At 39.1% G+C, this 27,379-nt stretch overlaps 1 protein-coding gene across 2 annotated transcripts in view; it reads right to left on the reverse strand.

Annotated features, from left to right (window-relative positions):
• The window catches only part of LOC121946885 (plexin-A1-like), a 377,140-nt gene that overhangs the window by 17,012 nt on the left and 332,749 nt on the right, over positions 1 to 27,379 (reverse strand). Inside the window, exons 24-32 of one of the 2 annotated variants that reach the window (XM_088082491.1) lie at positions 24,985 to 25,133; positions 19,181 to 19,278; positions 18,273 to 18,431; positions 16,301 to 16,367; positions 10,384 to 10,530; positions 9,628 to 9,787; positions 7,898 to 8,001; positions 7,700 to 7,796; positions 3,570 to 3,760 (exon numbers count right to left, since the gene is read on the reverse strand). In XM_088082491.1, coding sequence (XP_087938617.1) covers positions 3,570 to 3,760; positions 7,700 to 7,796; positions 7,898 to 8,001; positions 9,628 to 9,787; positions 10,384 to 10,530; positions 16,301 to 16,367; positions 18,273 to 18,431; positions 19,181 to 19,278; positions 24,985 to 25,133 — 1,172 coding nt within the window. The remainder of the gene's footprint in view (positions 1 to 3,569; positions 3,761 to 7,699; positions 7,797 to 7,897; positions 8,002 to 9,627; positions 9,788 to 10,383; positions 10,531 to 16,300; positions 16,368 to 18,272; positions 18,432 to 19,180; positions 19,279 to 24,984; positions 25,134 to 27,379) is intronic. The other variant, XM_088082493.1, reaches the window with a different exon arrangement.

Genomic DNA, 27,379 nt, shown 5'->3' on the forward strand with positions numbered 1-27,379 from the left:
AATTACATCAAATGTAGCTAAATGAATTTCCCTAACAACACATTTGTTTCCCAGACTTCTCCATCTGGCAGAATCTATTACAGAGGAAATGTTTGGGGATCGTATTTAGTCAGCCGTTGCGAAATGGAACAGAAATGAATTGTGTCCCAGTTGCGGATCAAAGTACTGAGATCTGCATGGACGGGACGCCCGGGCGGACACACGCAGAGAGACAGCCATGGAGAGAGACAAGGACAAGATGAGCTTCTCAATTGCATTTGCCTCTCTGTTTTTTTTTTTCCATCATGCATGGCCAAATCTTCAATCCCTCAACAAATTACCTGTCTCCTGACACCTCCTGTGTCTGTTTCCCTGCACTCTGCACCACAAGCCCACCTTTTATTAATCTGTTTTTTCTTATTACCAATGGAAATTGAAAAGCCGGCTCAATTGCAACTGCTGCCCATTGCTATATTTCCCTCACCCTCTCACAATTAGGAAAGAAACGATGAACAGAGAGACACTGAAGGAGGAAAGACAGCTTGATACGGCAAGTATCCAAGATGGAGGGAATTGTTATGGGTCTGTTTATCCCTGTGTGTACCTGTGTATGTTCATACAGTGGGTCTTTTCTCACAACGTTAATCAATTTGCTAAAGTAAATCTAAAAAAATGATCATGTTTTGTCATCATCATTACCTCCTCCAAGTGATCTCACCCACAGTTATGCCTGTGGTCATGCACATAATAAATGCTCTGCAATATTGCGAATGCTACGATACTTAAAGGAAAAGTTCATTGCAAAATCAAAAATATAAATTTACCTTCAGTATTATTTATCAGTTTGGATTGTTTTGGTTTGAGTTGGAAAGTGTTGGAAATATTGCGAGCAGAGATGTCTGCTTCCTCTCCAAAATAATGGAACTAGAGAGCTCATGACTTTTGGTGTTAAAAGCGCCAAAATTACATTTGAAAAACTACATAGCAATGTCTCTTTCCAGAAATCATGACCCGGTTACCCAAGATAATCCACAGACCTTGTTGTGAGCAGTTTCTTGTAGGAACTATTTCTCTTGCCCAAACTGCACCTGACATCACCATGAAGAAGGAAGAGTGCATCTACTGCTTGTTTATCTTGCACCACTGAGCTAACTATGGTTACAGCTCAGCCGAGAAAGGGCGCTATTTATGTTCACATCCCGTGCTGCGTGAGCATGAGCCTCTTGATCATGAGTAGATACATGCACGATACTTCTGTGTGGTGATACCGTTAGCTGGTGTAGTTCAGCAGAAGGAAAATAGAACTGTTCCTCTAAGCAGGCACAAATCACCCAACTGCTGACTGTAAACCCACCTGAAGTATGCAGAAGTACAGGAAGGTCTTGCGACTACTTTCCCTCTCCAGAAGTTGTACAGCATGCAGTCTTTGCTTAAGTCTCCAATTTCCTTTCGCAAACCAATCAGTATGATTTCAAGAGAGATCATGTCACTCTAACTGCACTGTTGTCAGTGACAGGGCAATCATTCAGCATGGGAAAAATAAGAGTCCCTTGTCCTGATATGTATTCACATGCTTTTTCTTACCATTGCAATGCCCATGATACCCAAATCAATGCGTCCTTGATGTCACATGACATTATGCCGGCTTGGATCTCTGCCTGGCTAAATTGTACCTCAGTATGGAAGATGAATGCTCAACTCAGTCTTTCTAAAGGTATACACTGTGCAATTTTGGGCAGTCCCATACGAAAGATGACCATCGTTCAAGAAACGTGGCGATATTCTCCCATACGAAAGATAACCATCGTTAAAGAAACGTGGCGATATCTTCGGCAGTGGCTCTAAATCCGTGGTTCCAGGTCGCACAGTGAGAGAGGTTTAAGGATGGCTGTTGTTCTACTAACCAACCAACAGAAATGCAGCATGAAATGATGCACTGATCACGGCGACTCTGCTAAATGCTAGTAGATACCATTACTTTGAGCTCTCGTTGGCGTGCCAAATTTGACTTTTTTCCCCAGCAACAACTGTATCCACATTCTCCTTCTCCTCCTCTTCTTCAAACTTTTTCTCACACATTTCAAAATTAGACACACATTGCCACTATAGCAAGGGCCTCGATTTGTTTGTTTTCATTGTGCTCTCACCGCTACAGTGGTGTAGATGGATGATGCATGCTGTACATTAAGCTAGACTGTGTGCCTTTTTTAACTTAATGGTGTTTTTTCTTTATCATTTTAAATAAAATATCGTCATATTGCATTTTTTTTGTTATTTGAGGGTGCCTTTTAACATTAGGCAAGGGACTGCAGATGAAAACTCTAACTCAGGTGCATTTACATTTGTTTAAATGTGGATTAATGTACATTGTCCCCTCTTCAATAAATAAATTACAAATGACGTTTAGTTGTTGCGTACTGATGATGATGGACATACATCGTGGCCTGCGATTCGGTAGGAGTTGTCATCGCACAGTCTGCATACATTAAACTTGATTTTGTAACTAAGTTTATTAAGGTCCATGTTGCAGAGTGTGAAGCTTTTACTTAACTTATAAGATTGAAAAAAATCTCACAGTCTGCAGGAGGCTTAAGACTGATCTGATGATCCAAGTCAGTCCTTTTCTTCAACACGACATCTGTCTACTGTCCACCTCGCTCTCTCTCTGATAAAGGTCTTATCTGAATGGTGATCTCTCGCCTTGACTACTGTAATGCCCTTCTGGCAGGCTACCAGCATGCATGGTAAAAGCTCTGCAAATGTTTCAAAATGCATCAGCATGTCTGGTCCTCCAGCAACCTAAAACATCTTGTGTCACTCCAATTTTTTATCACCCTCCATTGGCTCCCTCATGCTACTTGCATTAAGTTGAAGTCACTGATGCTTGACTACAGAGTGCCCACTGGCATGGCATGCACCTTCCCTCATTCACTACGATGTGCAAATGAACTCTCATTTTTGGAAATCTCAAACCAAACTCTTCTCCTGTGTGCTCCCTTGGTGATGAGACGAGTTGCCAAACTCAGTTCGAGGGTACTCTTAGTGAGTACCTACTCACCAAACAAGCTCTCTCTCTGTAACAACCCCTTTCCCTCTTTGTATGTATATATCTCCTTCTCACTGTAGAAACACAAACACCATCTTATATGTTGAAACCTGTGAGTCACTATGTGCAACTGCAACCTTGTAGCACTTGGAACTGAACTACAGTACTTACTGATCTACTGTGACTTGAAATGTACTTCATTTGTCATTTTGGACAAACTGTCTGCTAAATACATGTACATGTTAAATATAGATACCTGATATAGGAATGCCTTGACTTATGACGATGTGATTTAAATAATTTTTAAGACTCCTCAATGACCTGCAGACTCTCTGTACTAGCAGTTTCTTCCACCATTAAATGGGTGAGGTGGATCCCTCTTCCTTAAAGAGCTGATAACGCTGAAAATATTCTATTAGTCTGAGTTTTAGTGGTAAGTTTTACTGTTCCCTGATGGTTCCAAGTGCAGTTTCAGAGTTCTTTTCTCCCTGACTGGAATAAACTTTTAAAACACTGGTGTGTAGTTTACTCCTCCTTGTCTTACTTTTGTAGCCAGCAGCCTGGTCAGGTAGATCTCAGAGACCATCTTGCTGCCTCGGTCGCCCTCCCTCTGGTCAGAGTGGTCGTGGTTCTTCACCAGGTGCCACAATTTGGTTCCACTCTCCAGGTCAGGGGTGATCATGGGCGTTCGGGATCGCAGGCTGTCTGGACTACTGGCTGTCCTGAGCATACTCTCTAAAAACAGAAACACAAAATGGAATCATTTGGAAGTCAGTTGAAGGCAAGGTTTGGGACATGTCAGAAACCTTGTAATTTAGAAAAAAAAAGTTGGATTTTCCATTTTTACAGTTTCATAAAACAGCAAATAATGCAGTCTATTATTCTTTTACTTCTTACAGGTTATAAAGTAGAACTGACTAGAAATACCATCACAAAGTTATATGCATCCATGTACAACTCAAGTTGCACTTACAGTTTACATCCATGTGTGTAAAAACAAGGTGCACACTACAGATAAGTGTCACCGATGCAATATCTGATAACATGTCTCCACTGCTGTTTCTGAGATATGATGTTGAGCAACAGTAACAACAGTATATTGTTTATGCAAAATATTACAGGAAAGTTGACCTCAGACCTTTTGGACATAAGATGTCAGCACTTCAAAATTACATCTTATTAGACATATTGTGAAATGTTGTCACAATAAACATATGAATCACTGAGTAATGGCTAACACATGATATGTCACAATGACCTTGAACTTTGACCTTAAGATTTTACTCAGTTTGTTCTTGATTTCATGTGGACGTTTGTGCCAAATTTGAGGAAATGTCCTCGTGGCCTTCTTTTGACCTTGACCTTTGACCACCAAAATCCAATCAGTCCATCGTTGGGTCCGAGGGAATCATTGTGTCAAATTTAGAGACATTCCCTCAAGGTGCTCTTGTGATATCGCATTCACAAGAATGAGACAGGGAAGGTTACGGTGACTTCGACCTTTTTCCACCAAAATCTTTGCAGTTCTTCGTTGAGTCCAAGTGGAAGTCTGTGCTCAAACTGAAGAAATTCCCTTTATATGTTCTTAAAATATTGCACTCACAAGAACAGGACAGACAACCCAAAACTTTGTGCTTTTGGCCACAGCTATTGCCAGCATGGAGGCATAAAAATTATGTAGATTGTCAATACGTGACAGGTAAGTTTAGTAATTACTCAATAATCTTTCAAAACTCATCATACTTCTTTAATTTTTCTCTCTCTCTGACTCATACTCCCCCTCCACTTTTCTCTATCATCTGTGTCTGTTTCATTATTCATGGCATGAGTGTCAAAGTTGATTAGTGGGGAGCAAGGAGATGCATATCTACGACTGCTCCATTTAGAATGGAGAGGAGGAGAGCAACCAGGGAGGTGATGTGCACTCTGACTAGCTGCTCGTGGGGAAGAAGGCATATGGGATGGATGGAAGATGTGGAGAGATGAAAGGGAGAGATGCTGATGCATGCTGCCGTTCCTTTATGTTTGGTGAAAGGATGGAGAGGAGAGGAGATGACAGGAAAGGGGGGTGGGTGGGCTAAATGGACAGATACACAAAAAAAAGGTCAGGAGAGAGAGGGGTGAAATGGAGAGTAATGGGAGAGTGCGGGATAGAAAAGTGAAAGAGGCTGAGTGGGGCGGTGTCTAGTGCTGTTGTCGCTCTTGCCAGCAGGGTGCTGAGTGGCTTTGATTCCAAACCCATCATGGCCGCTGGTGGCAAACATTTACTTGCACTCATAAACACACCCTCCTGCACACACACATCCATGCACGAGCACACACGATCACAATTAAACCATAAAGCAAAGATGAGGACGCCAACACATTTTTTCAATTTAATTTATTCACTGCAAAAATAGCTGCAGCTGCATATGTTGAGTAAACCTTTGATTTTAGAATTCTGAGATATTTGTTTTGAGGACTATATAAACACTAAATCACATGACTATTTGTGGTCCCTTGTGGTGCTGAATCCAATTGAGTCTGGGGTTCTCCTCAAGAGGTTTTTGGTGTCTTTCAGCTTACTGCCTTGGTTTCTAACTTTACTGTATTGGTTCAGTCTCACCAGCCTCATCAACACTGATTACGGCCGTAGTAATTTTCAGGGAAAAAGCTTTAAAAAGCTGCTGAATGCTTCCTGTCCAGCACCAAACAGCAGAAGGACAAAAATAGCAAGTAGCTGGTAAACACAGTAGAACATTGAGCAGCATTGAGCCACAAAATTCCTTTAAGAGTTGGTGGAGAGTAAAACAGAGCAAAAAAGAAAGTGAGCATTTATTACCCGGTGGCAAGACACAAGACTCCAAAAAATGTCATTGTCGTATGATAATTTGGTTTGCCCTGTCCCCAAGTGGGCAAAAAGTAAACAATATCAAGTTTAAATAAATGCCCATATCTTAGAGGGAGCGGTGAACAGTCACAATTACATGCACGCACGCATGCACACACACACTGTCCTTGTCCTGAACTCTCTTGTGCGTCAAATAGTCATGAAAATAGAATATAACACTCTTTGCTGAGGCCCACCACTTCTCTGTTGAATGACTGGGTTAGCTATTTCAGGTACAACAATTGTCATCAGAATCTGCCCTCAATGGATAAAAACTCTAATGAAGAGTCATATCTATTTTGGGGACGCCCAATAACTTTTGTAAAAATAACTGTCATGCTTTCTAAAGCTGTCACTATATCCACACGGTAGTACATGAAAGAGATATTCTGTGAAAAAAAGGGCTCCTCCTTCTCCTTGTAGTGCTTCTAATGGCATTTGCTAGACTGCACCACATGAGAACAAAAATAAACCAGTCAGAACTAAACAGTCTGCAATGCAGCTGTCAGTCATTGTCTGTGTGCGGTAAAACCTTCACACTAGGCGGTCCTGATCAAATATGACTCAAGAACCTGTTACTGCATTGTCTATTTCTCATCTCAAATGTTTTCAGAAACATATTTTAGTGTACTGTTTAGCTGTGAAATTAGAACGTTATTAGAATCGGTAGTGTTCGGTATTTGCTCGACTGTTTTCAACATGACAGCCTGTTCACAAACTTTCTCATTTTACAGGTAAGAAGTACAATAAAATATGTTTTCTGAAAACATATAAGCTGAGAAATAGGCAGGCAAGCAGTAACTGACATGACTGACAGCCACTTTAGAGACTGCTCGCGTCAAATTGTTTTTTTTCATTCATGAGCAGTAGTTTCCTTTAAATACCATTAGAAGCACTACGAGGAGGCAGCGGAACATAAAATTTTTAAATTACAAATTATCTGCCTGATGTACTACTGTGTGGATAAAGTGACAGTTTCAGCAAAATTTCAAAAACATTTTTTTTCCTTCTAAAAGTTGCTTATGGTTAAAGAATGTAATGCATAACTGCAACACCATTCGAAATGACCTGCCTATAGCCAATGACCTTTGGTTGCATGTCGAAATCTCCTCTCCCTCTTCTTGTGTACCTCTGCAGTATCACCTATCAAATAGCTGCAAAAATGCCACCCCAAAAAGTGTCATGTCTTTTGTCATATTACAAACACACAAAAGAGATTAGCAACATTTTCACGTATAATTTTTATGGGTACTTTTGGGGCTTATCAAGGTTGCTGTGAGTCTACAGCAGATCAGTCGCTTTGATAACAACCGTGCATGCCTCAGGGTCACTACCCATTTTGTATCAGACAAGGGCCAGTATTTCACTACAGGATAATTTATCTTCTAAATAGTTTAATTTTCCTCTGAAGTATACCATATTGATGCTGGGTCTCTGTCTATCGCTGACTGTCAGGTGTTCTTTCTCTCTCTCTCTCTCTCTCTCTCTCTCTCTCTCTCTCTCTCTCTCTCTTTCACTCTGTCAGCTGGGGATGGAGGTGTCTGCTTTAATGCCTGTCATTTACGGGCTGCTTGGAAATAGCCGTGGAATAGCCTTGGCCTGGGCTGATAGCGACGGATAAAAAGGATTGCCATTCACAAAGGATGGAGTCCAATCATGGCCACGATAAACAAAGAGAAAGAGCGAATGAAAGAGTGAGAGGGTGTGCGGGAACAGTGGGGGGAGGGTAGGCAGGTGGATGGATGGGAATCATTGACAGAAAGACTGAAAATGGGGTCAAGTCAAGAGGAGAGAGGGAGTCGTACCGTATCTACTGAGGCTCTTAGTGAAGGTGGAGGAGTTGGAGATGTTGTAGGCAGAGTTCTGCTTTGGCACGAGGGCGATCACTGAGCCATCTGTTACCTGCAACACCGAAACACACCACCAAAATATTCACTGCATTAATCCAACCAAGCTGTTGAGTCTCCTGCTCCTCTTGTGTGTGCACGGCGGTGGTTGTGTACCTGATAGTGAGCCAGTGTGTTGAGCCTTTTCCAGTCATTGTCGATCTTAGTTGTGACATCCTCATCCTGCAGGATGATTCTGGCCATTCGACCTTGACGCCATTCTTCAGAGAGAGAGGGAAAACATATTTACGAAGAAGAACACAAATACTCAAGTACTGTGTTTGTGTTCTTTGGTTTTGCAGTGTGGACATGTGTCTTTTTACTTGTTTTTAAATGCTAAATATGTTTCTTCACTTAGCATAAATTTAGTGGGATTATCTTGATACCTATGAAAATGTCTTCCTTTGCTCAGGATACTGCACAAGACGACATCAAAAGTAAACAGTGTACAACAACCATATTTCTGTACTGGACTATGTTTCCTCTTTTTGCAGTGCATTTCGCTATGCTCCACAGAGGTTTTCAGTGTGTTTGTTAAAGTAACATTCCAGTTTTTTGACAAAGCAAGTTTTATGTAGTCGCTTAAACAATGTGTCATGTATAAGTAAATGATTTTTAAGACCTTTTCAAGATAATTTGTAATCAAATCTATGTGTGATTTCTGGACAAATCATCTTTTTCTTATTCACGCATTCCAAGTTAAGTATAAAGCTAAGTCATGCGGAGATAACTTTATGTTTGAGATATGTGTATGTATATATTATGAATTGGTTAATTTAAATTTTGCAAACTTTAAGTATAGAGTAAAACGACAGTATGTGTAGGTTTAATGATCTGTAACATGAGAAATGTGGACAAAATAAAAAAAATCATGGACAAATTAAATGCCTTTAAATGTTATGGCAAGACCTCACAAATTCAAATTTTAGACTAATTATTTTTAAGACTTAATATCTACGAAACTGAATTTAAGACATTTTAAGAAGTTTTAAGAACCTGCAGACACTCCTGTGTGTGTTTCGCCAAATCAATATTTTTAGATTAATAATAGATCAAATGTGTAATGATCTATGCATAATCTGAAAAGTGTTGCTCACCATGACAAATGCACAAATAATTATAGCCCTATAAAGCATTTTAGCATCTTTTCTTTACAGACGCTCATCACCTTGGTCAACACAGCCCAATCATCAATCCAGTGATGCGTCAAGCAAAAAAAGCTTTGACAAACCCACTGCACGCTCACTGCCCAGTACTAAAAGGCAGACACAATTAACTACTAGATACTTATTGTATCTGGAGACCTAAAAACTGAGCTAAAAGGAGAGTTAATATTGTGCTTGCATGCACCAGGTGGATACAAACACAGTTCCAAATTAATGCTTAAATTGCACCATGTTTGCAGTATATGTAAATAAGAAAAGGGTGATAATTTGTGAGTGTTGTGTTTTGCAGGTGGTTGTGCTGCCTCTAGGCAGCAAAAAATGTATGAATATAGGTTTATTTAAACTATGTATTAATAAATGGCCCCAGTTTATATTGCACCTTAATTTCTAGATAAATTAAGTAATTCTGTCTTCTAAAAAAACCCCACAAATTAAAACAAAAAAAAGATCCTGAATAACAGGATAATGTCTCATCCAAGGATATTCAACAGGTAATGCACCTCTGTGAAAACGTAAATAAACAGAAAAAGGAGAATAGTATCGTTCAAATGAGAATTCAAGACAAATCTACGGCATGTGGCGGCTCACATGGGTACGCCTCTGGACCGCCATGTTGGCCACTTGGATTTGAATGAATAGTTGAATATGTGGAGTATGCACATATAAAACTGTGTGTCTTACCCAGGTCCATATCAGAAGCTTTGGGCCTCTGTGAGTAAGGGCTGCCCTTGTAAACAGCGTCCAGCAGCTTCTCTTTGACCTGAGTGATGGTGTCACAGTTCAGACACTTAACCGTCACCTCTTGAGCGTTCTCGTTCTCTGGGTTTACACAGTGAAGCGTCTGGCAGGAAAACAGGGAGAAACAAAAGGAAATGGAAACTCACAAAAGAAATCAAAGCTGAAACAAAGACACTGAGGGCATTTCCAGTTGTTCGGATGATCGTTTAGGTCCATTTTAACGTACATGACAGCATTTTCACACCGAGTCACGGCAGCTATTTTAAAACCTGGACATTTTCCTAGTCCATTCATTCTGTTTGAGGCTATAATAACTCAGCATTCACACATGGGTGCAGACCAAAACAACTGAAGCAGGCCCAGCTGACAAGTAGGTTTGTCTGTGTGCTTCCAATCCAAACCTGAAGTGCTTTGTTTGGAGGGAGAACGTGATTAATGCTGGGTTGTAGTTGGGCCGGTTCAGGGCCAGATCACGTTCTCCCTCCAAATACAACCAATGCTGATGTTTACTCTGGAGGGAATCATTCCCAACAGCAGACTTCTGACCAATTAAGCAAACAGCGGCCACAACATTTCAGCTGCTGATTAGTTAAAAGCTCGCTTTAAAGTTTTCTCCCTCAACTGTGACTAAAGCTTAACAGCTCGTCAAGTGATTCAGACCAAAGCAGACAAGCCTCAAGACACAATAAGTTTACTGACCAGTGTTTTGTAGTCAATCTGTTGCCTGATGAGCTTGTCCTCACTGAGGGAGTAGCGGGCCTCTCCTGTAATGGCGTCGATGGGTCCCTTCTCCATCTGCTGCTTGATGGCACAGTAAAGCATGAACAGAGGCTCCCCGGCACACTCCTGGTGAGGGAGCAGACAGAGACAGACGAGTTGCCAGCAGTTCAGCCAAAGAGTGAAATTCTTTTTATCAGATTCTTTCATTTGAATAATTGTCCGAGGCCTGAGGAGGGAAAAAAGTGTCTGGTAATTCACAGCAAAAAAGCAAAGATTAGAGAAAATCCTGAAATAACAGTAATTTTACGGTGGCGTACCGTGACTTTTTTTGTCCTCTATCTTATCCCATGAATCACTGTACAGCCTCTGAGAGGGGTTAAAATACTTAATAACACAGTGGTTCAACTCAAAGCCGGTTCATGAAAGCATTTATATCTGCTGCTCTGACAGCTCTGGGGGATATCTGAGGCTGCTGCAAATTAGTGTCAGAGGTGCAAGATTTTTAGATTCAGTGTGGAATTTACTGTAAATACTGCGGCTCATCTGATTCACATAGTGTCATTAAATAAGCGCTCATGACGGGCTGTTTTGAAGTGTGTGTGGAGCATGTTTGGGAAGTAACGAAGAGCAGGGAAGAAAAAAGTGTTTCCTGCTGGTGAACTTGGAACATTGATTGTAAAGAAAACTTTTTTGTGAGTGTGCATTTAGAGCCATATCTATGACTGAATGACTTTGATCAGCTTTAATAATATTAAATATTATTGGCTGCTTTTCACACACTGCACTTTACTGCAGCTGTTAAATTTTAAAAGTCAGGAAAATAACCTGAGCACAGCATGACATGTGACATGTTTCCCTCTGACTAAGCGGGTTTCCATTACAGATTTGCTTGCAAGACTTATGTGATATTTTCAAAATGTCAATGGCACACAATTGTGAGATGGCTACGTTTTCACTGAGTGATGTGACTTCTCCTCTCATGATAACATTCTAAGAAGCATGGCGATGGATGCTCAAAACATTAGCAGGTAGTGCAGCCACAGCACCAGCCGTCATTATTTCCAATCAAAGGCGACGAGCTTTCACGGAAAGGAGAACCCCTTATACGTGGGAGCGTCCATGTATGAGGGATTTCTGAGAGGAGATAGTCCACGATTTCACAAAGGAAAACTTCCAGTTTTTGAAGAGTTATGCAATGCAATAAAAACTCTTGTCGTGCCTGTTGCATCATGCCCGAGGGAGCCTGTTCCTACCGACAAGCACTAGCCATAGCATCATGTGACCTATAAAAGCCAAAAAAGTAATTCCATTGCAGTTCTGTGAAATGTGGCTTTTTTAATCGCCTGAAATACCACCTCATGCCAGTGTAAAAACTTTTTTTTGCGAAACTGGGGATGTGTTGACTGCCATCTACAATGTCCTCATGTAACCACACTTCAGAAGATGAGGACCACACCTTTAAAGCTTATATGGTATAAAAGTTACACCAATTTTCCTCAGTTCTCTCCCATCATCTACATCTCAGACTTAATGTGAGCAGACACAGGTGTTATGAATATGTTTCACATTCTCCCCTCCATCAAAGACACTTGCCAATCAATAGTGTCATAAGTCATCACTCGGGGCCCGAGGAAAACACTCCCGACTGAAGTAGCAGCAGTTTAGAGGGGAGAGAAAGGACACCATCACGGCTGATACTCATCCTGACGAGAGCTTAATGATCGACCGTGCAGTGCTCTGGGAGATACTTCAGACTGTGTGTGTGTCTGTGTTTGAGATGCATGAGGTCCAGATGAGAACAGGGGAAAAGTACTTATTTATCTGTCTCACCTTCAAGCACACTCTACAACTCGCTTTTTCTCTCTGACACACACACACAGACACACACACAGACACACGTTCCTCCTTTTTCCCCTCTCTTCATACATTCAGACATACCTCTGGCAGCACCATCAGCTTTCCAAATGTTTTATTAGGAGGTAAATGAACTCAGTATGTTTTTTGAGACCTCAAGGACACACACACGGCATGTTGGTGAGAAACAGTGAATGCAAACACAACTTTTGTTTGTTTACAACCCCCCCCCCCCCAAAAAAAAAACAGAAAACAAAACCAAAAAGTGAGAAAAGTGAGAAAAGCTCAGGACCCCCGAAGGAAGTACGAAATGTCCTTTTAGTCTAGAGTTTTTCCTGTCAATCACTGGAAAAATTTACCTCATTAAAAATGTATAACACCTATAATGCATATTTCAATAGAAACAATAGAGCCCACAAATAACTCTGCAGTACTCCTCAACTCTGTGAGGCTCTGTAGCATCTCTCAGCTCAGTTTGGTTTTCCAACCCGCAACTCAACTGTTTTTGGGTTCAGTCTCAGCACTCTCATGGGGTTGTTTGTTTTGGACCAACATTGTGTGACCTGACTACCTCTAGTTGGCAGACAGACAAAGTTAGTGACTAGCTGGTAAACACAGTGAAGAATTTAGAGACGTATATTTACCCCAGTAGTTGGATTATATAAGCAAAAGGGGTAGGGGACACGTTGATATATAGCATAGTATTTTATGTGGCAAAATGTGAAATATATACAAACAACAAGTATTGATTTTTTGCTCTACAAGGTATCAATATTGCAAAAACAAAACAAACTTTTAGCAGCCTACTAAAGTCATAACATCAATTGATTTTTCAGTCCAAAAGATACATTTTGCTGAAATAATAATGACAGAAGTGAGATGAACAGAATGAAAACTTCCATCCATCCATGGATGGATGGACTTGACAAAGTTTTCCTTTTGGGACATAGTTTACAGTTGGAAAAGGTAAATTGCAATATATGTTTGTCAAAATACTAAGCAAATCGTGCAAATGTTTAGGATTGTGATAATATTGTGTCATTTATATGTATTGTGAAAACATTCTACCGTGGGAGTAATGCCCAACTCCTAAGAAGCAACTGCTTTCTAAGAAGTCCACTCTATCTACTTAAAAAGTGATAATCAGTATTGTGTACTATAACTGTTTCTATGGCATCCAAATGACCAAAACAAAAAAAAAAAAAAAAGACTTAAAAAATTCGCTGTTTTTCTTTCTTTTTTTAGTGTACTTGTTCTTTTATGTGCAATTCTTTGTGCTGCTCTTGGCCAGGACTCCCTTAGAAAAGAGATTCTGAATCTCAGTGGGACTATTCCTGGTTAAATAAAGGTTGAATAAAATAAATTCTTTATTTTATTTATTTATGTCTTTTTACATCTGACAAACATAAAATTATTTAAACTAAAAATCTATGAAAGAAAAGTCACTGGTTAGCCACGAACTTACACCCTAAGACAAATTTTGTATCTTTATAAACTTTGGAATCTCAGTTCAAAATAAAGATAAATAATGCTGTCCTAACCTTCAATTTTGTTTTGTCTTTTTTCATTGTGTCTACATTTTGTGTACAGTTCTGTGTTCATTTCATATCTGTTGTTTATTGTGCTGTGCTACAAAGTCCCTTTTTTGCGACATTTAAGTTTTCTAAATCTAACTTGAACTTAGTCCCATGTCTCTGTAATTCTCTCTGTCTGTTTACTTCTCTACACTCCTAATTTATCCCCTGCACTCGCCTCTCTCACCTTCTGAGCGGCACTGAGTTACCACATGTCTGGCCACTTACACACTAATGTTCCCAGTGTTCTGGACAAAACGACAAAAACAACATCTGAGAAATGTGCACTAAAAACTCCGATGTTTTCTTACTTCGTTTTTAACACTATTTCTCTGTTATTTGTTTTTATTTGCTACTCGTGACCCTGAAAACCAAAAGACAAAAAAATGCCTGTTCTTTAATTTCACCCTTTTTCGGTCATAACTTGAATCCCTCTCCATCCTCCTCCTTCTCCTTCTTTCTCTTTTTACATCCCGCACAATACTCTCCCCTCCTTTATCCCCAACATCCTCCTTCCTGTCATCCTTCCTGCCTCTCCTCCTCCTCCTTTCTCTCCCCTCCTCTTTACTGCTAATTGTCATGTCCCCCTCCATTCTTCTCCCCTCTCCCATCAACCTCTGACACCCACCTCTAACCCCTTCCTCTCCTCTGTCCCGCCTCCCCTGCCAACCATTCCCCTCTCTCTTTCCTTCTCCTTCCACCGGCTTTAAGAAGCTCGTTAGCATCTAGGCCAATTAGGTGGGCAGCTGCTAACGAGACGGAGTGAGCATACATCACGCCGTTGTGCTTTTGCTTCTGCGTCGCCCTTCCTTGCTCGGCCGCTGCGTGCTTGTCTATGAAATTTGCCGTTACTACATACAGTGGCTTCATTAAAGCTCAGTAATTGCATGCAGACATCTAAATTTCAGTGATATAATGATGTGTGCCGCAGTAAACAGGAAGGAGTTAAGCTCAGATTCCTGCTTCGCTAACAATCGATGGAAATCAATGCATAGTGCACAGGGACATTTGTTATTTTTTATAGTTAAGGTTAAGGTGCATTTTGCGCACAAAATACAAGCATGTATAAATAAAATAAAATAAAATAATAAAAATGAGAAAACTGCAACCAATATAACGCCACCTTTATCCCCCTAAATTTAATTTACTCTGCGACTTTAATATCATATTGCACTTATTATGGGATGAAGATGATCATGGCATACCATGACAACCTCACAATTTGTACTTAACCCTTTGGAACCTGGATTGACATTAGTTTTCTTGTGCTGCATTCAGAGACCTTTCACATGCATTCGACCCTTTGAAACTTGAGAAAATTGATTTGATTTCTTTCAAAAACATGAGGAAAAAAGGCAATCAGCAACTTGGCATGAAATGTCCCACATATTAAGAAAAAAAATTAGAAAAGGTGACAGGAAAATGGCATTAGAATTAGCTAAAATCATGAGAAAATTATCAACTAACTTAGGAATAATACCAAGAAAACATTTTTTTTTAAATTATTAAATTAATTAATTATTAAATTAATAAATTATTACAGTTATATATTTAATAATAAGGTTACAGAAAAGTTTATTTATTTATTTTTAATATAAATTCAATATTTTATTTTAGCACATTTATTCAGGTAATTTCCTGTTTTTGTACTTTTACTTTTTTTCTTTTTTGGGGGTTACTAATTTCAAATTTTTTTTTTTTGTTTTTTTTTTTAACTTTTTTTTGGATAATTTTTAGGTTGTTTCTTGTTGTGTTGATCATTGCCGTCTTTCCGTGTCTTTGAAAGATTTCAAGCTAATTTGCTAAGGTTTGAAAGGGCTGAAGTTTGAAAGGAGAAAAAACCCATTGAGAAGAGAGAGAGAGAAAACACCAGATAATACACTCTGACTGGGTTCTTTCTTAAAGCAGGCTCTTTAAATCGGAGAGACAGGACGAGGGGACAGAGGACAACAGGGATGAGTGAGAAAGAGGGGGCGTGCGAGGACAGCGTGAGCGACATGGCACCCCATGGTGAGGCAAATGACCTTAAGGCATAGAGGAGACTGACAGCGCAATAACCACAACAGAAACTACAGAGATGAAAGAGAGATCAGAGGAAGAGGAGATGTGAGCTAAAGGAACGACATAAAGATCAGTGAGGAGGACGTGTCTGCTACAGGAGTGAAATTATGAGAGTGGAGAGGGAAAAAAAAGGACATTAAAACAGCAGACAAGAGAAGAAATGTGTGCTGCGGGGAGGCTTTGATGAGCTGCTGTTTGTGTACTGCACTGGTAAAGCGAGGAAATATGCAGCTTTTATTAACTACAGAGAGATAAATGCAACAGGGAAATAAAATAAGCCAGATGCATTTAATAAACACTGCAACACACAGGGAGTATATATGCATTTTTAACAGTTTCACAATATAAATCCACTTGTTTGAAAGATACAGCAAACAGACTATAGAAGGGTGTTATGAATTGCTTACCTTGAGGAACTTGTAGAGGAGGAATGTGAACCAGTTGGTCAGCATCTTCTCAGCAACGGACTCCGTTCTGACGCACACAGACGAAAAAAGGGACATTAGAAATAAGTAGAAGCTCTAACCAAATTGGGGGATGACTTGATTTTGAAAACAACTGGAAAGCTTTTTGCAGTGATTTACATAATTTTGTCCTTATTATAGGGAAATAGATGTAGCGGTTTATTTCCAGATGAATGTCATTACAAGAACTGCTCCATTCTCCTCCAACTGGTAGTTACCAGCCTTTTTGGCTTGTGACCCCTTAAACAAAGTGGTAGTCTCAGTGTGGACATGAGCTGTGGGCAGTGTTTTTTAAACAAATCTCAAGAGGTAAAAGTTAAAAAAAAAAAGGCAAAAAGTAGAAAAACTCAGCTTTTTTTTCCTTTATGACACATTTTTTCTTCAGTTTAAGTCATTTTGTAAACTTTCAGATTTATTTTACCAACTCCCGTTTAAATCCAAGTAAAAACCCATTTATTTATTTTTTTTTATCATATTGGAACATTCACATTCAGTTGAATTTCTGTGCCCTTCTTAGTTTTCAGTCATAGTTCATATTATTATCAGAAGAAACAACCATGACTTAAAGGTATCCAAAAATAACATAATTTGTACTTGCCTCCTTAGGCTGTCTGTGGTCTCAGAAAAACCTTTCTATCAAATGGTGTCGAAAAAGAAAAAAAAAGCTCCCTAGCAATGAAAGCTATCACTGCAACCAGATGTTGATGGAGGTCAAATGAAAAATAATAAAAATCGAAAAACACTTTTTGAAAGTTCCCGAGCAGCATTGTCTTTAAGTCTTGTATCCATTTGTGGGCTTGTGGACATCTAAACACAGCGCCATTTGAAAGGAAACTTTTGGACCCAAATAGAGAGTATAGGGGAGTGAGCACTATGGACAATTTACAGCTTTTGGGTGAAATATTTCTTTAACTTGACATGTATTAAAGATACGAAGTTTCTATGATTTGTGTTTTCTTCAAACCACCAAATAAAGCCTCAGAGCAAGAGAGTTTTAACCCTCAAACAGTGCATGCTGGGAAGTCTGCTATAATACTAATCCTCATTTTTGGCAACTTAATGTGTTGAGTTCAGTGAACACTCAAAAAACTTCAAGTTAGAAAAACTCATGTTTATAGGCTTAGAAATGACTCTTAAGCTAATTTAACCTGAGTTTAGTAAACTTTAAACTTAAATATAATTATATTAGAGGTATACTTCAAAGGGCCAATTGTAAATCAAATACTCACCTCGCGTTACATTAAAATTTTGGAAGAAAAGTTTGTTTTTCTCACACGCTTAAACAATGAACAAAGAGCCCAAAACAAACAAAAAAACTTGACGAATGGAAGTAAATGGTGGCCATATTTAACAAAAGCAGAACTATATAAGAACATCTGTTTACAAACTCCCATAGAACTCGCGCAGTGTAATCCAAGTCTTATTTATGTATACAAACACATGCATTATCACTAAAACCCTACAATTTAGAGCACTTCCATTTAAAAAGTGCAGCAGCACTGCTCGTCCATACATGAGAATGTTAATGCAGGAGTGAGAAAAACAAAAATTTAGTCCTGAATTCAACATAATAACAGGTGAGTAACTGATGAAGAAATGCTCATTTCTTGGTTAAAGTAATGCTGTAAATTAAAGACAAAACATTATTCATTCCACTAAAAGATTTAGAAGCATATTTTATAGAATGACAATGTTTTTGGCCTGCCTGGTTGCACAACTGACTCCCAGAAAGTTCTCCTTTGGCCATAGATTCTTCTCTTTTAATGCAATTTTGAGTGATTTTGAGTTGCTATATGTCTCCCTTTGTGTGTCTGTCTGCGACTTTGTGGTTTTTTTGTGCACTGCTGATTGTCCTGGCTGGGTCTCCCACCTGTGTGGTGTTTTGCAGTGTAGTCTGTATTTGCTTTTTCCTCACCTCCTGAGCAGCAGCTTGGGATGGTTTTTGCTCTCCAGGTTTCGGTCTATCAGGTCGGACAGCAGCTGTTTCAGGACTCCGGTGGCGTACTCCATCTCTCCCTGCAGGGCTGTCATGATCAGAGATGCCACATTGCCTCGGTCCCGCATCGAAAACGACCTGGAAATACATCGGAAAGCTATAATAAATACTCAATATTAATATTTCACGAGCGCTATCTGCAGCTTTTGTTGAGTCACGTTAGAAGCTTTTCCACAAAATACATGTGCACCATTAACCAAATAACAACTCATTTAAATATTAATGTGCATTTAATCTTAATCAAATGGTGTCTCACTCTGTTTTGCCATTAACCATTTGGCTAAGTGCTTCAGGGTAATTTTAGAGCTGCTAAAATGTTTTTACTCTGTTTATCAATTTGCCTCTCCATCCTAATCAAAGAGCACATCACAGCCTTTCATGTCATATTTGTAAAATTAAACAGGTGATAAAAGCACATTTTCCAAAGGCAAATCATCACTTTGCCCCCCAAGAGGATTTTTTTTGTCTGAAACCCATTACTCAGTTTTTGAAAATGTACTACAATGTTTATTGCAAAGCATTTCTAATTTCATCAAAATTAAGCATCAAGCATACAGTATACTGCATTTACATAATCCTATTCCCATGGCTGGAAATATCATGAGGGTAAATTGTAAAAGCTCTTGTATTTTTTTTTTTTACAAGCTTTAACTTTCCTTTTATAAATTTTGTTTTTAATACTGGTAGACACTGTTGCTTAGAGTGTAGAAATCCCTTTTGAAAAAAAAAACAACAAAAAACTAATTTACTGAAAAACAAAAGTAATTTCCTCTGAACAAAAACCGTATACCTGAAAAATAAATGCATATAAATAAAAAGAGAGACACCTCTGCGCCTCCAGGGTCCGTATGAACGTCAACAGGAAGTGCTTCTTCGTCAGCAGCTGGCCAAACAGTGTCAGTGCCTTCTCAACATTTGCCTGGACCTGAAGAAAGACAGAGACAGACAAGTTACAACAGAGAAACGACAGAGAAGAGCTATGTTCCCAAGACAGACATTTCTCGTCTTTATTGAGGAGCATTTTTTTTTTGTAGTGGTGAAAAAAAAAGCCTTTTATATTCCTAAGTTTGTCAAAAGAACTCACCGTGAATCTGGTTTTAAGACGTGTATGTAAAGGAATGAATTTGTAAAACACAATTAGTTTGGAAGCCAATCGTAGCTCAGTTTGCAACTTGTACAAGTTTGTTGTGGAAACTTGAAGCCTTAAAGCTACTAACACTGAGAACAGACTTTTCAGTGAAGCAAAAGACAATATGTGTCCTGCACATAAGCGTCTGACATTAAAAATACTTAAATGTTAACATGTGGTAGGAAATGAAACCTCTTTTGTAGAAGAGCCATATTAGACACAACTTATTCTATCAAATTGTGTTAATTTTGTGAATGAAAACCGTGACAGAAAATGTCAATGACCTCATTCTTATGACTAGGGAGAGACATTGAGGAGCAAAAAATAAATTCTACGTTGACGAGGCAACATGGGACTAAAATGTTATTTATTTTCAAACATTTAAAAGGCACAGTATTTCTCCCTAATTGTGTGTGTGTGAGAGTCAAAATATAAGCGGTGTCATTGGTTGAACTAGTTGAAGAATGTGTGAAGATTTTCAGAATCCCAGCAGCACAGGACACGATGCCCCAAGTAGAAAGAAAAGAATACACACTTTATTTATTATTTTTATTTATTACACTGACACACTTTATTTATAATATGGCACAAAGCAAAACAGAGCTCACTGTTGTTCTGGGAGCCCTGTGGTTACAAAGCAGGTGGCAAGAATAATTCCAACCTGAACAGACTAAAGGCGCACCACCCTGCAAATTAGCACACAGTTACAATAAAATGATAAATCCTGATGTTAACTAAGCATATAAATGTATTAATGTTAGCTCATTGTCACTTTACAGTCGACCATCTTGTCATTCAAGTTAATTCCAATTTCCAGTGCCTGTATTAGCCTTACAGAATTAGTCTGAAGAAAGAAAACGTTCAGACTAAAAGTTATGACTAAAAGTTGACTAATATGTAACTAACTAACTAAACTAAAATGTGTCGAGTTGTTGTTGATTAAAGATTAGAACTATTAGGAAAGAAAATTACTAAAATTTCACTAAAAGGCTTAGACTAAATCTAAAACTCTATAAAAAGCATTATATTTTTAAAGTTACTGTTGGTAAATTTGACAAAAAGTACTTTGTGTCGTATTTGCTGAATCAGTCACTATACACTGATGAAGTACATGACACAGACAGTCTATGAAAAAAATCATGCATCTCCTCCTCCTCCTCTTCTAATAGCCTCTGATGGCATATAAACTTTACTGCGGTTCACCGAAAACAACAAATCACGGCTAAGGATTCCCTAACGCTGCTGTCATGTCAATCTCTGCTCGTGAATTGTGGTCGAACTGTCTTACTAGCTAAATAATATGCTAAAATATGTTTCTGAAAATATCCTGGTGAGAAATACTTGATGCAGTGAGATAATGCTGCAGTGATGTACAATACAAATAAAATAGTGCACATGCACTGTAACCTCATCCTATCTCTCCCAGTCAAAACTGCAAAGGATAAAAAAATAAGAAAAACAACTATGAGTTGAAGAGAGGTTCTGAACATATCTATGAGCAGACTTTTGTTTTTTCACTGTATGATGAGCTGAGATCAGCTTGTAAACAGCGAGCTTTGACTGATTGGCCACTCTGTCTCCCGCTGCACCGCCGTGTGATGCTTTCTGAGTGTTTCTCAGTCGTCGCTCTCCAAATGATTTTAGCAGACAATCTGACATAATTGTCTCCTTGACATCAGGGGGTGGATGGGTCAAAGCATCCTCCAGCTGAATATCGATAAGACGCGAATTTTAATCATCAGTCATGACGGAGTTGCACGCACACTTTAACAGTTTGAGCTCACTGTGTACTCAGACTTTGTCTTTGTTTATGACTTCTAGTCTTCCACTTTTGTAATAACATACATAAATGTCCTATATTGATGGCTCAGGTCTTGGAAGAAAACTCTGCAGTCACAGTCACCACTTTGCTGAATCAGTCATATTACTTGAAAGCCCTTAACTGAATCTTTTAGTAACGCTTCATCGGCACGCTGTCACTGGGAACTCTGGACATTTTTAGAAAGTTTCCTGAACAGAGAAAAAAAAGTGTAATCAGACTGGCCTCAACCATCCCAGCATGAGAGAGATTCCCCTGCCAAACCGAAAAAGCAGGCAGAGATGAAGGAGGAGGGAAGACGCGTCGAGGCATGGCAGAATTGTGTGTGTGTCAGGCTTGGTGACAGAGGTGCACCCTGCTTGTTCCACTGGCTGGCACCTGTCACTACTCATCAACAACACGCTAAACCCCCCAAAGACGCCTCTCTTGTCGCTCACTCGCTCCGTCTTCTTCACCGCTCTGATTCTCTCCCTCGCACTTATTGTTGACTGTTTCACATCATTGGTCTTTCTCCCATTTTAATTTCTCCTGCTCTTTGTCTTTGTGTGCGTTCTCTAAAACACACACACACACACACACACACACACACGCACACACACTCACACACACCATTTCCAACTCTCTCTATCTCTCTGTGTATTGTCATCCTTTTGTACCACTGTAACATCTATTCTTTCTTCCTCCAATGTGCCATAATAAAGTGTCTGGGCCTCTCTCTAAAGTGCTAAATGAGATTCTCGGGCCTCCAGGGTGGATACTGAGAGTGATGTGTGTGTGTGTGCGTGTGTTTGAAAAGAGCGAGTGAGAGGAGGAGAGAGCAGAAGAGAGACAGATGGAGATGCATGTACGTACTGCACAGGCAGGATCTTTACCGAATTTCAAAGAGAGAGCTAGGATCTGCAAGACTGTGCATGTGTGTGTGTGTGAGAGAGAGAGACAGAGAGAGCATAACTGCTGTGCAGTGTGGCTGTCTAGCTTAGGGAAGAGAGCAGTCACACAGAGCAATAAAGCTAGGAGCGTTGGTTTACACAGGCCATTGGATTACATCGCCAACCCCTGGGGGAAATACAGAGAGAAGAGGAAGGAAGTCTAGACATAACTATAAAATACGTAAGATCCCTTTACCTCGCTGCCTGCCTGACACCTCAAATTAAAGGTGGACTGGATTTGTATCAGGAGACCTCTCACCCGCAGTCTCATGTTTCTAGTTTTCATTTTGATTCGTCAAAAAGTGAGAAAATGTGATATTTCAAGACCTCTTAGGCTGACTGGTTAATAAAACCTGCCGGGCATATTCATGCAAGACACAAAGCATGACTTGCTTTTTCAAAAGAAGCGAGCTAAAACTTTGATTTGCATGTGGCAAAGGTGTAAAGCTTTGTGGAATAGCAGCTCAGGTCACGGCTGGGTACAGTCGAGCACCTCCGCTTTGAATCCGGTTCCCTTTGGTGCTGCAACTAACACTTATTTTCTTTTTGAAGTCTGATTATTTTCTCCATTAATTGATCTTTGTTCGATAAAATGTCAAAAAAAAAAAAAAAGTTAATGACTGATTCTAAAAGCCAAAGATGACTGGAGATTTTCAGTTTCCTGTCCCAGTGGAGTAAAGAAACCAAACTATTGACATTTAAGAAACTGAAATCAGATAGATAGATAGATAGATAGATAGATAGATAGATAGATATACTTTATTGATCTCAAAACTGAGAAATTGGGGATAAATAAAAATAACGTCAAAATTAGATATTATATACAGATATTTTTTTTTTCTTACAAGGTATTCAAACTGATGAATCAACAATCAAATTATTTGGCAATTAATTTAGTTGACAACTAATCGATTAATCACCGCAGCTTTTGTGCCAGTGCAGCAGAAAATCTGGATTTGTCAAAATTTTGATGCTAGTGAGCCTCTCATCACACCTTTTACCCCCTTTTTTATCAGTAGCAAAAAAAATGCATAATGCAACTCCTAAATAAAATATGTAAAATATATAATTTTGTTCCCAATACATTTCCCCCTTAGTAACTACAAAATAGTGACGGTAGGAAGGAAGAAAAGAAGAAAGGAAGGGAAGGACAAGTGCATGAAGCAATGGGAGGGAAAGAAAAAATCAATTTTTTGCTTAAAATCTTTTAAGTTGTAAGAAAATACATTGTTTTTCTCTAAGTGTAATATAGAGAGATGATTTTTAAGGTGGTGAAAACAAATTTCTGACCGCTTGCTGTATATAATCAGCATCTAATTTTACTTTTACTTAGGTAGAGTTAATATACTAAAATGAGTTTTATACTTAAGCGCAGTAAAAAAACAGATACTTTAACAGGTGACTTACTTCTACCAACGGGAAGAAATCAGTACTTCCACTCAAGTTATGGCTTTCAGGGACTTCATCCACCACTGAATATTTTGTCATGTCTACAATTATTAATACTGAAAGCATAACTGAATCAAATGCAATAATAAAATGTTATTGAATTATATCACAGTCTACACAAGTGAAAACCAAATATGAAGTGGATTTGTCCTCTGCTACATTCCTGTTGGTCTGGGCTTTCTAACCACTCTTTCCTCTTTCAGATTTTGCAATATCAGTTGTTTTAGCTGCATAAGTTACAGTGTTATAGTCTCTACTGGAAACCACAATGGGCTTTCTTCTATATCCAAGGATTATTCTGTTGTATCTAAGTAATCACTCCTGTTCCTTCTGGCCAAAAATAAGAGAGAATGAATCAAAAAAGAAAGACATGGCAGCTAGGAGACCGCCAAGAGCGCTTTTTTTTCTTCTTCTTCTAGGAATATAAATCCACTTTCTGGATTAGAACGATTAAATGAAGCTGTAAAAGGTCAAACAAATTATTCCTTGACTCCAAAAAGTCAGCGCTCCAATCAAAGTCAATGGAGCAGCACTAGATTCTACATCTTAATGATACTGCTGATTACAAACTTGGCTCCCTGGTTTCCAGCTTCGGAGGAGAGTAGTTTATGTTGACACGCTATTGATTGTACTTCCCTCGGTCTCAGTGGTAAAATGTCTTTATAAATCGGGTGCACTACTTCAGTTCAGCTGTGCTAGCAAGGTGCATGCATGTGCTGGCTTAATTAATAACTTAACAGTGATGTATAATGCAAGTGAGAATCCCAGTAACCCTGGATCTTATTTCCCCCTCTCTGCTCTAATCCTCTCCCTTCATCTTTTGCTTCATTTTTACTATGTACTCTTTCTTTTACATCTCTTTATCCTCTTGCATGTCCTTCTTTTCAGTCATTTTCGAGCAATCCTCACCTTAAAAGTCCCAACATCAAGAGAATAAAGTGAGTGTGCGTCCCGTGGGATCAAACTAATGATGATACTAAGGCTCTTGAAAAGTCATTTGCATTCATTTCGACAAGATGAATAGATCAACAAGTAGGTAAAATATAGGTTATATGATTGCTTCAAGCCTTACATCTCAGACTTCTGAAGAGGTCTGTCTTTGATGGAGCCTGTCACTGGATAATGGCTACAAGGGTATTAAGCAGTAAAGCCGGAAGGACATTTTCATTCCATTAAATCCAAATTTCACTACTTTTCTACCTTTTGTTAGTTTATTAGTGCAAAGGATTAGCTCTTGGTTCCACTAGAGTGGATTATTTATGGTGAGTTTGTTTAAGTTTTAAGCTCGGTTGGTGGTGTACTGACCCGTACCTCCATCTCCTTGAGCACAGGGTGGTCCTCAATGCCTGGGAACAGGACCCTCATGGCGTAAGTCCGATAGTCCAGGAAGGGAATCCCAGCTCCGTCCAGCTCCTGGGTCAGCTCGTGGATGTCAGTCTGAAGCTCAGCAAAAGCTACGAAAAAATGGAAAAATATAAAACTGGATGAGAGATGGTGAGTAATCATCTTGAATGGTATTTTTTGTTGTTGTTGTTGTTGTTTTGTGCAGACGCACAGCAGCAAATGAACATCATATTGGGTTGTGGAATGACAATAATCATGGACATTGCCTCGTGATTTTAATCATGTGTGAATATGTCATTTTCACTTTTATTTAAATTTTATTTAAACAGGGAAGGTCATTGAGAGCAAGCTCACTTTTACAAGGACCCTCTGATTTCAGTACACAAAATCAACAAAGGCACACAAAAGTAAAAATTGATGTAAATCAACAAGTTAGGGACAAGGGTATTAGCATAACTTGCCTAAAAGCCTTGCGAGCAGACCCTCGACTGTATTGCAGTGTAATTTTGACGAAATGGTCCAGCTAACAGTGACTGCTCATTGTTCTGATGACTCAGAATATCAGTGACCCAATAGTTTGAAACATGTCCAATTATATCGTAAGCCCATTTGTCCGCCAGCCCGTTATCCTGAAAACAAATGTGCATATCTCCAAAGAGCCGTTTCTCCGACGAAACGCTCCCAAACTGAAGCACATGGCTATTTATTATTCAGAATGACGTTATGGCACCTTTCTTCTATGATGATTCTTTTTTTTTTGACTACAAGGCTTCAGAATTATGAGCTGTCAGAACAATGGCATGGGACCCAATTAACTACGTATATCTAGTTCTAAAGGCTTGGAACACCAGCATGGAAAATATTGAAAAAATTCAATGATCTTAAGATTACCAATTGAAGGAAGCTATAGTAGCTTATTAGCCATGTTGCACCATCTCGTGTTATTTAACCCACCTATGCAAGAGTTTCAACTGCTCTGCAAAAGCAGTACAATTTTTGACAGCAAGGAATACATGATAGAAATACATCTTTTTAATAACAGTACCTTGCCAGCAAGAACAACACGTTCTACCTGCTTCATGCTATCAATATGTCACACCGGTAATCTCAATTTCACTATTTTATGACAGGCAGAGGTAGGAGGGTAGTTCACCCATTATATGACACCCAGATACGTTCAGAAAGCGCCCTACAAAGGTAATAATTAAGAACTGAAATGCAGAAAAGGTAGGAGCATGAGGGAATAGAAGGACAAGTATACATTAAAGAATAATAGCATACACTAGGCTGGACCACCTTTGCACAACAAACCACTGTGACGCTTAGTTAACAACCCAAACAGAAGGAGTGTGATTGCCCAAAATGCCATTACCACACTATCTCTTCACATAGTAAACTAGTAGTTTGCAGCTATATGAAGGCTCTAAATGTCGCATACCAAACCTTTAAAAGAGAGAAAGACAGGTCTGAAAAATGTAGCAAACTAAATTTATTCTTTGGTATCTTAGCCCTGACGAATTCAATCTCTGCTTGTCCAAAAAAGTCCCAAACATAATGAAATAAAAAGCGAAAGCTAGCTCGGGGAGAGAGAAGCAGAACCAGCAGACAGAAAACAAAGTTCCTGGAAAGGAAAGTCAATTAATTGCATGAGTGGATAATTATTAAGAGAGCGACGGATGAGTTTTCATGCATAATTTCTCCCAGCTGTTATTGGACTGTTTGGTCCACAAGAGAGATGGAGAGGAAGCAAAGAAGATAAAGGAAAGAAAAAGAGAGTCAAGAAAAAAAGGATGTTCGTGAGGTAAAGAAGTGTGTGGTCGAGGGAAAGGAAATTCAGGATGTAAGTGACTAGAACAAAATGAAAGAAGAGCAGGTAAAGGTCAGACCCGAGAAAGCAGAAAGTAGAGGAGACAAAAGGACAAGCAGACTAGGAGATAAAGTAGAGAAGGAGAGAGGGAAGACAAGCTTCTAGTTTTCCACTTTTTCATCATCTGACCTCTCATCTCCTTTCTATCATTAATCTCTTATTGATTGCTCAAATGGTACATTTTTCTGATTAAGAAGGACCATGGTTTTTGATTGACTGGAATGCCTGTCAAAATAATATATCAATATACCTGAAACATAGTTTAAAGTGAGACTCTATCCTTGGCATAACTGCAGCCACTGTGGCTCTAAACAGTTAAAAGAAACTGAATTGAATTCCCTTCACTTTCTAAGATGCCAACACATTATGAGATGAAATGCAATAAGCTTTTGGTCATACCAGACTTTGAAAGACTGTGAAAAGCAAAATTTCTATAGTCTATCACATCAACAAGAGTGCACATTGCCTCCTAAGAATTCAACTTTTCAT

The sequence above is a fragment of the Plectropomus leopardus genome, chromosome 9, assembly GCF_026936395.1.
Source record: "Plectropomus leopardus strain MGB_pleo_1.0 chromosome 9, ASM2693639v1, whole genome shotgun sequence".
NCBI lineage: Eukaryota > Metazoa > Chordata > Actinopteri > Perciformes > Serranidae > Plectropomus > Plectropomus leopardus.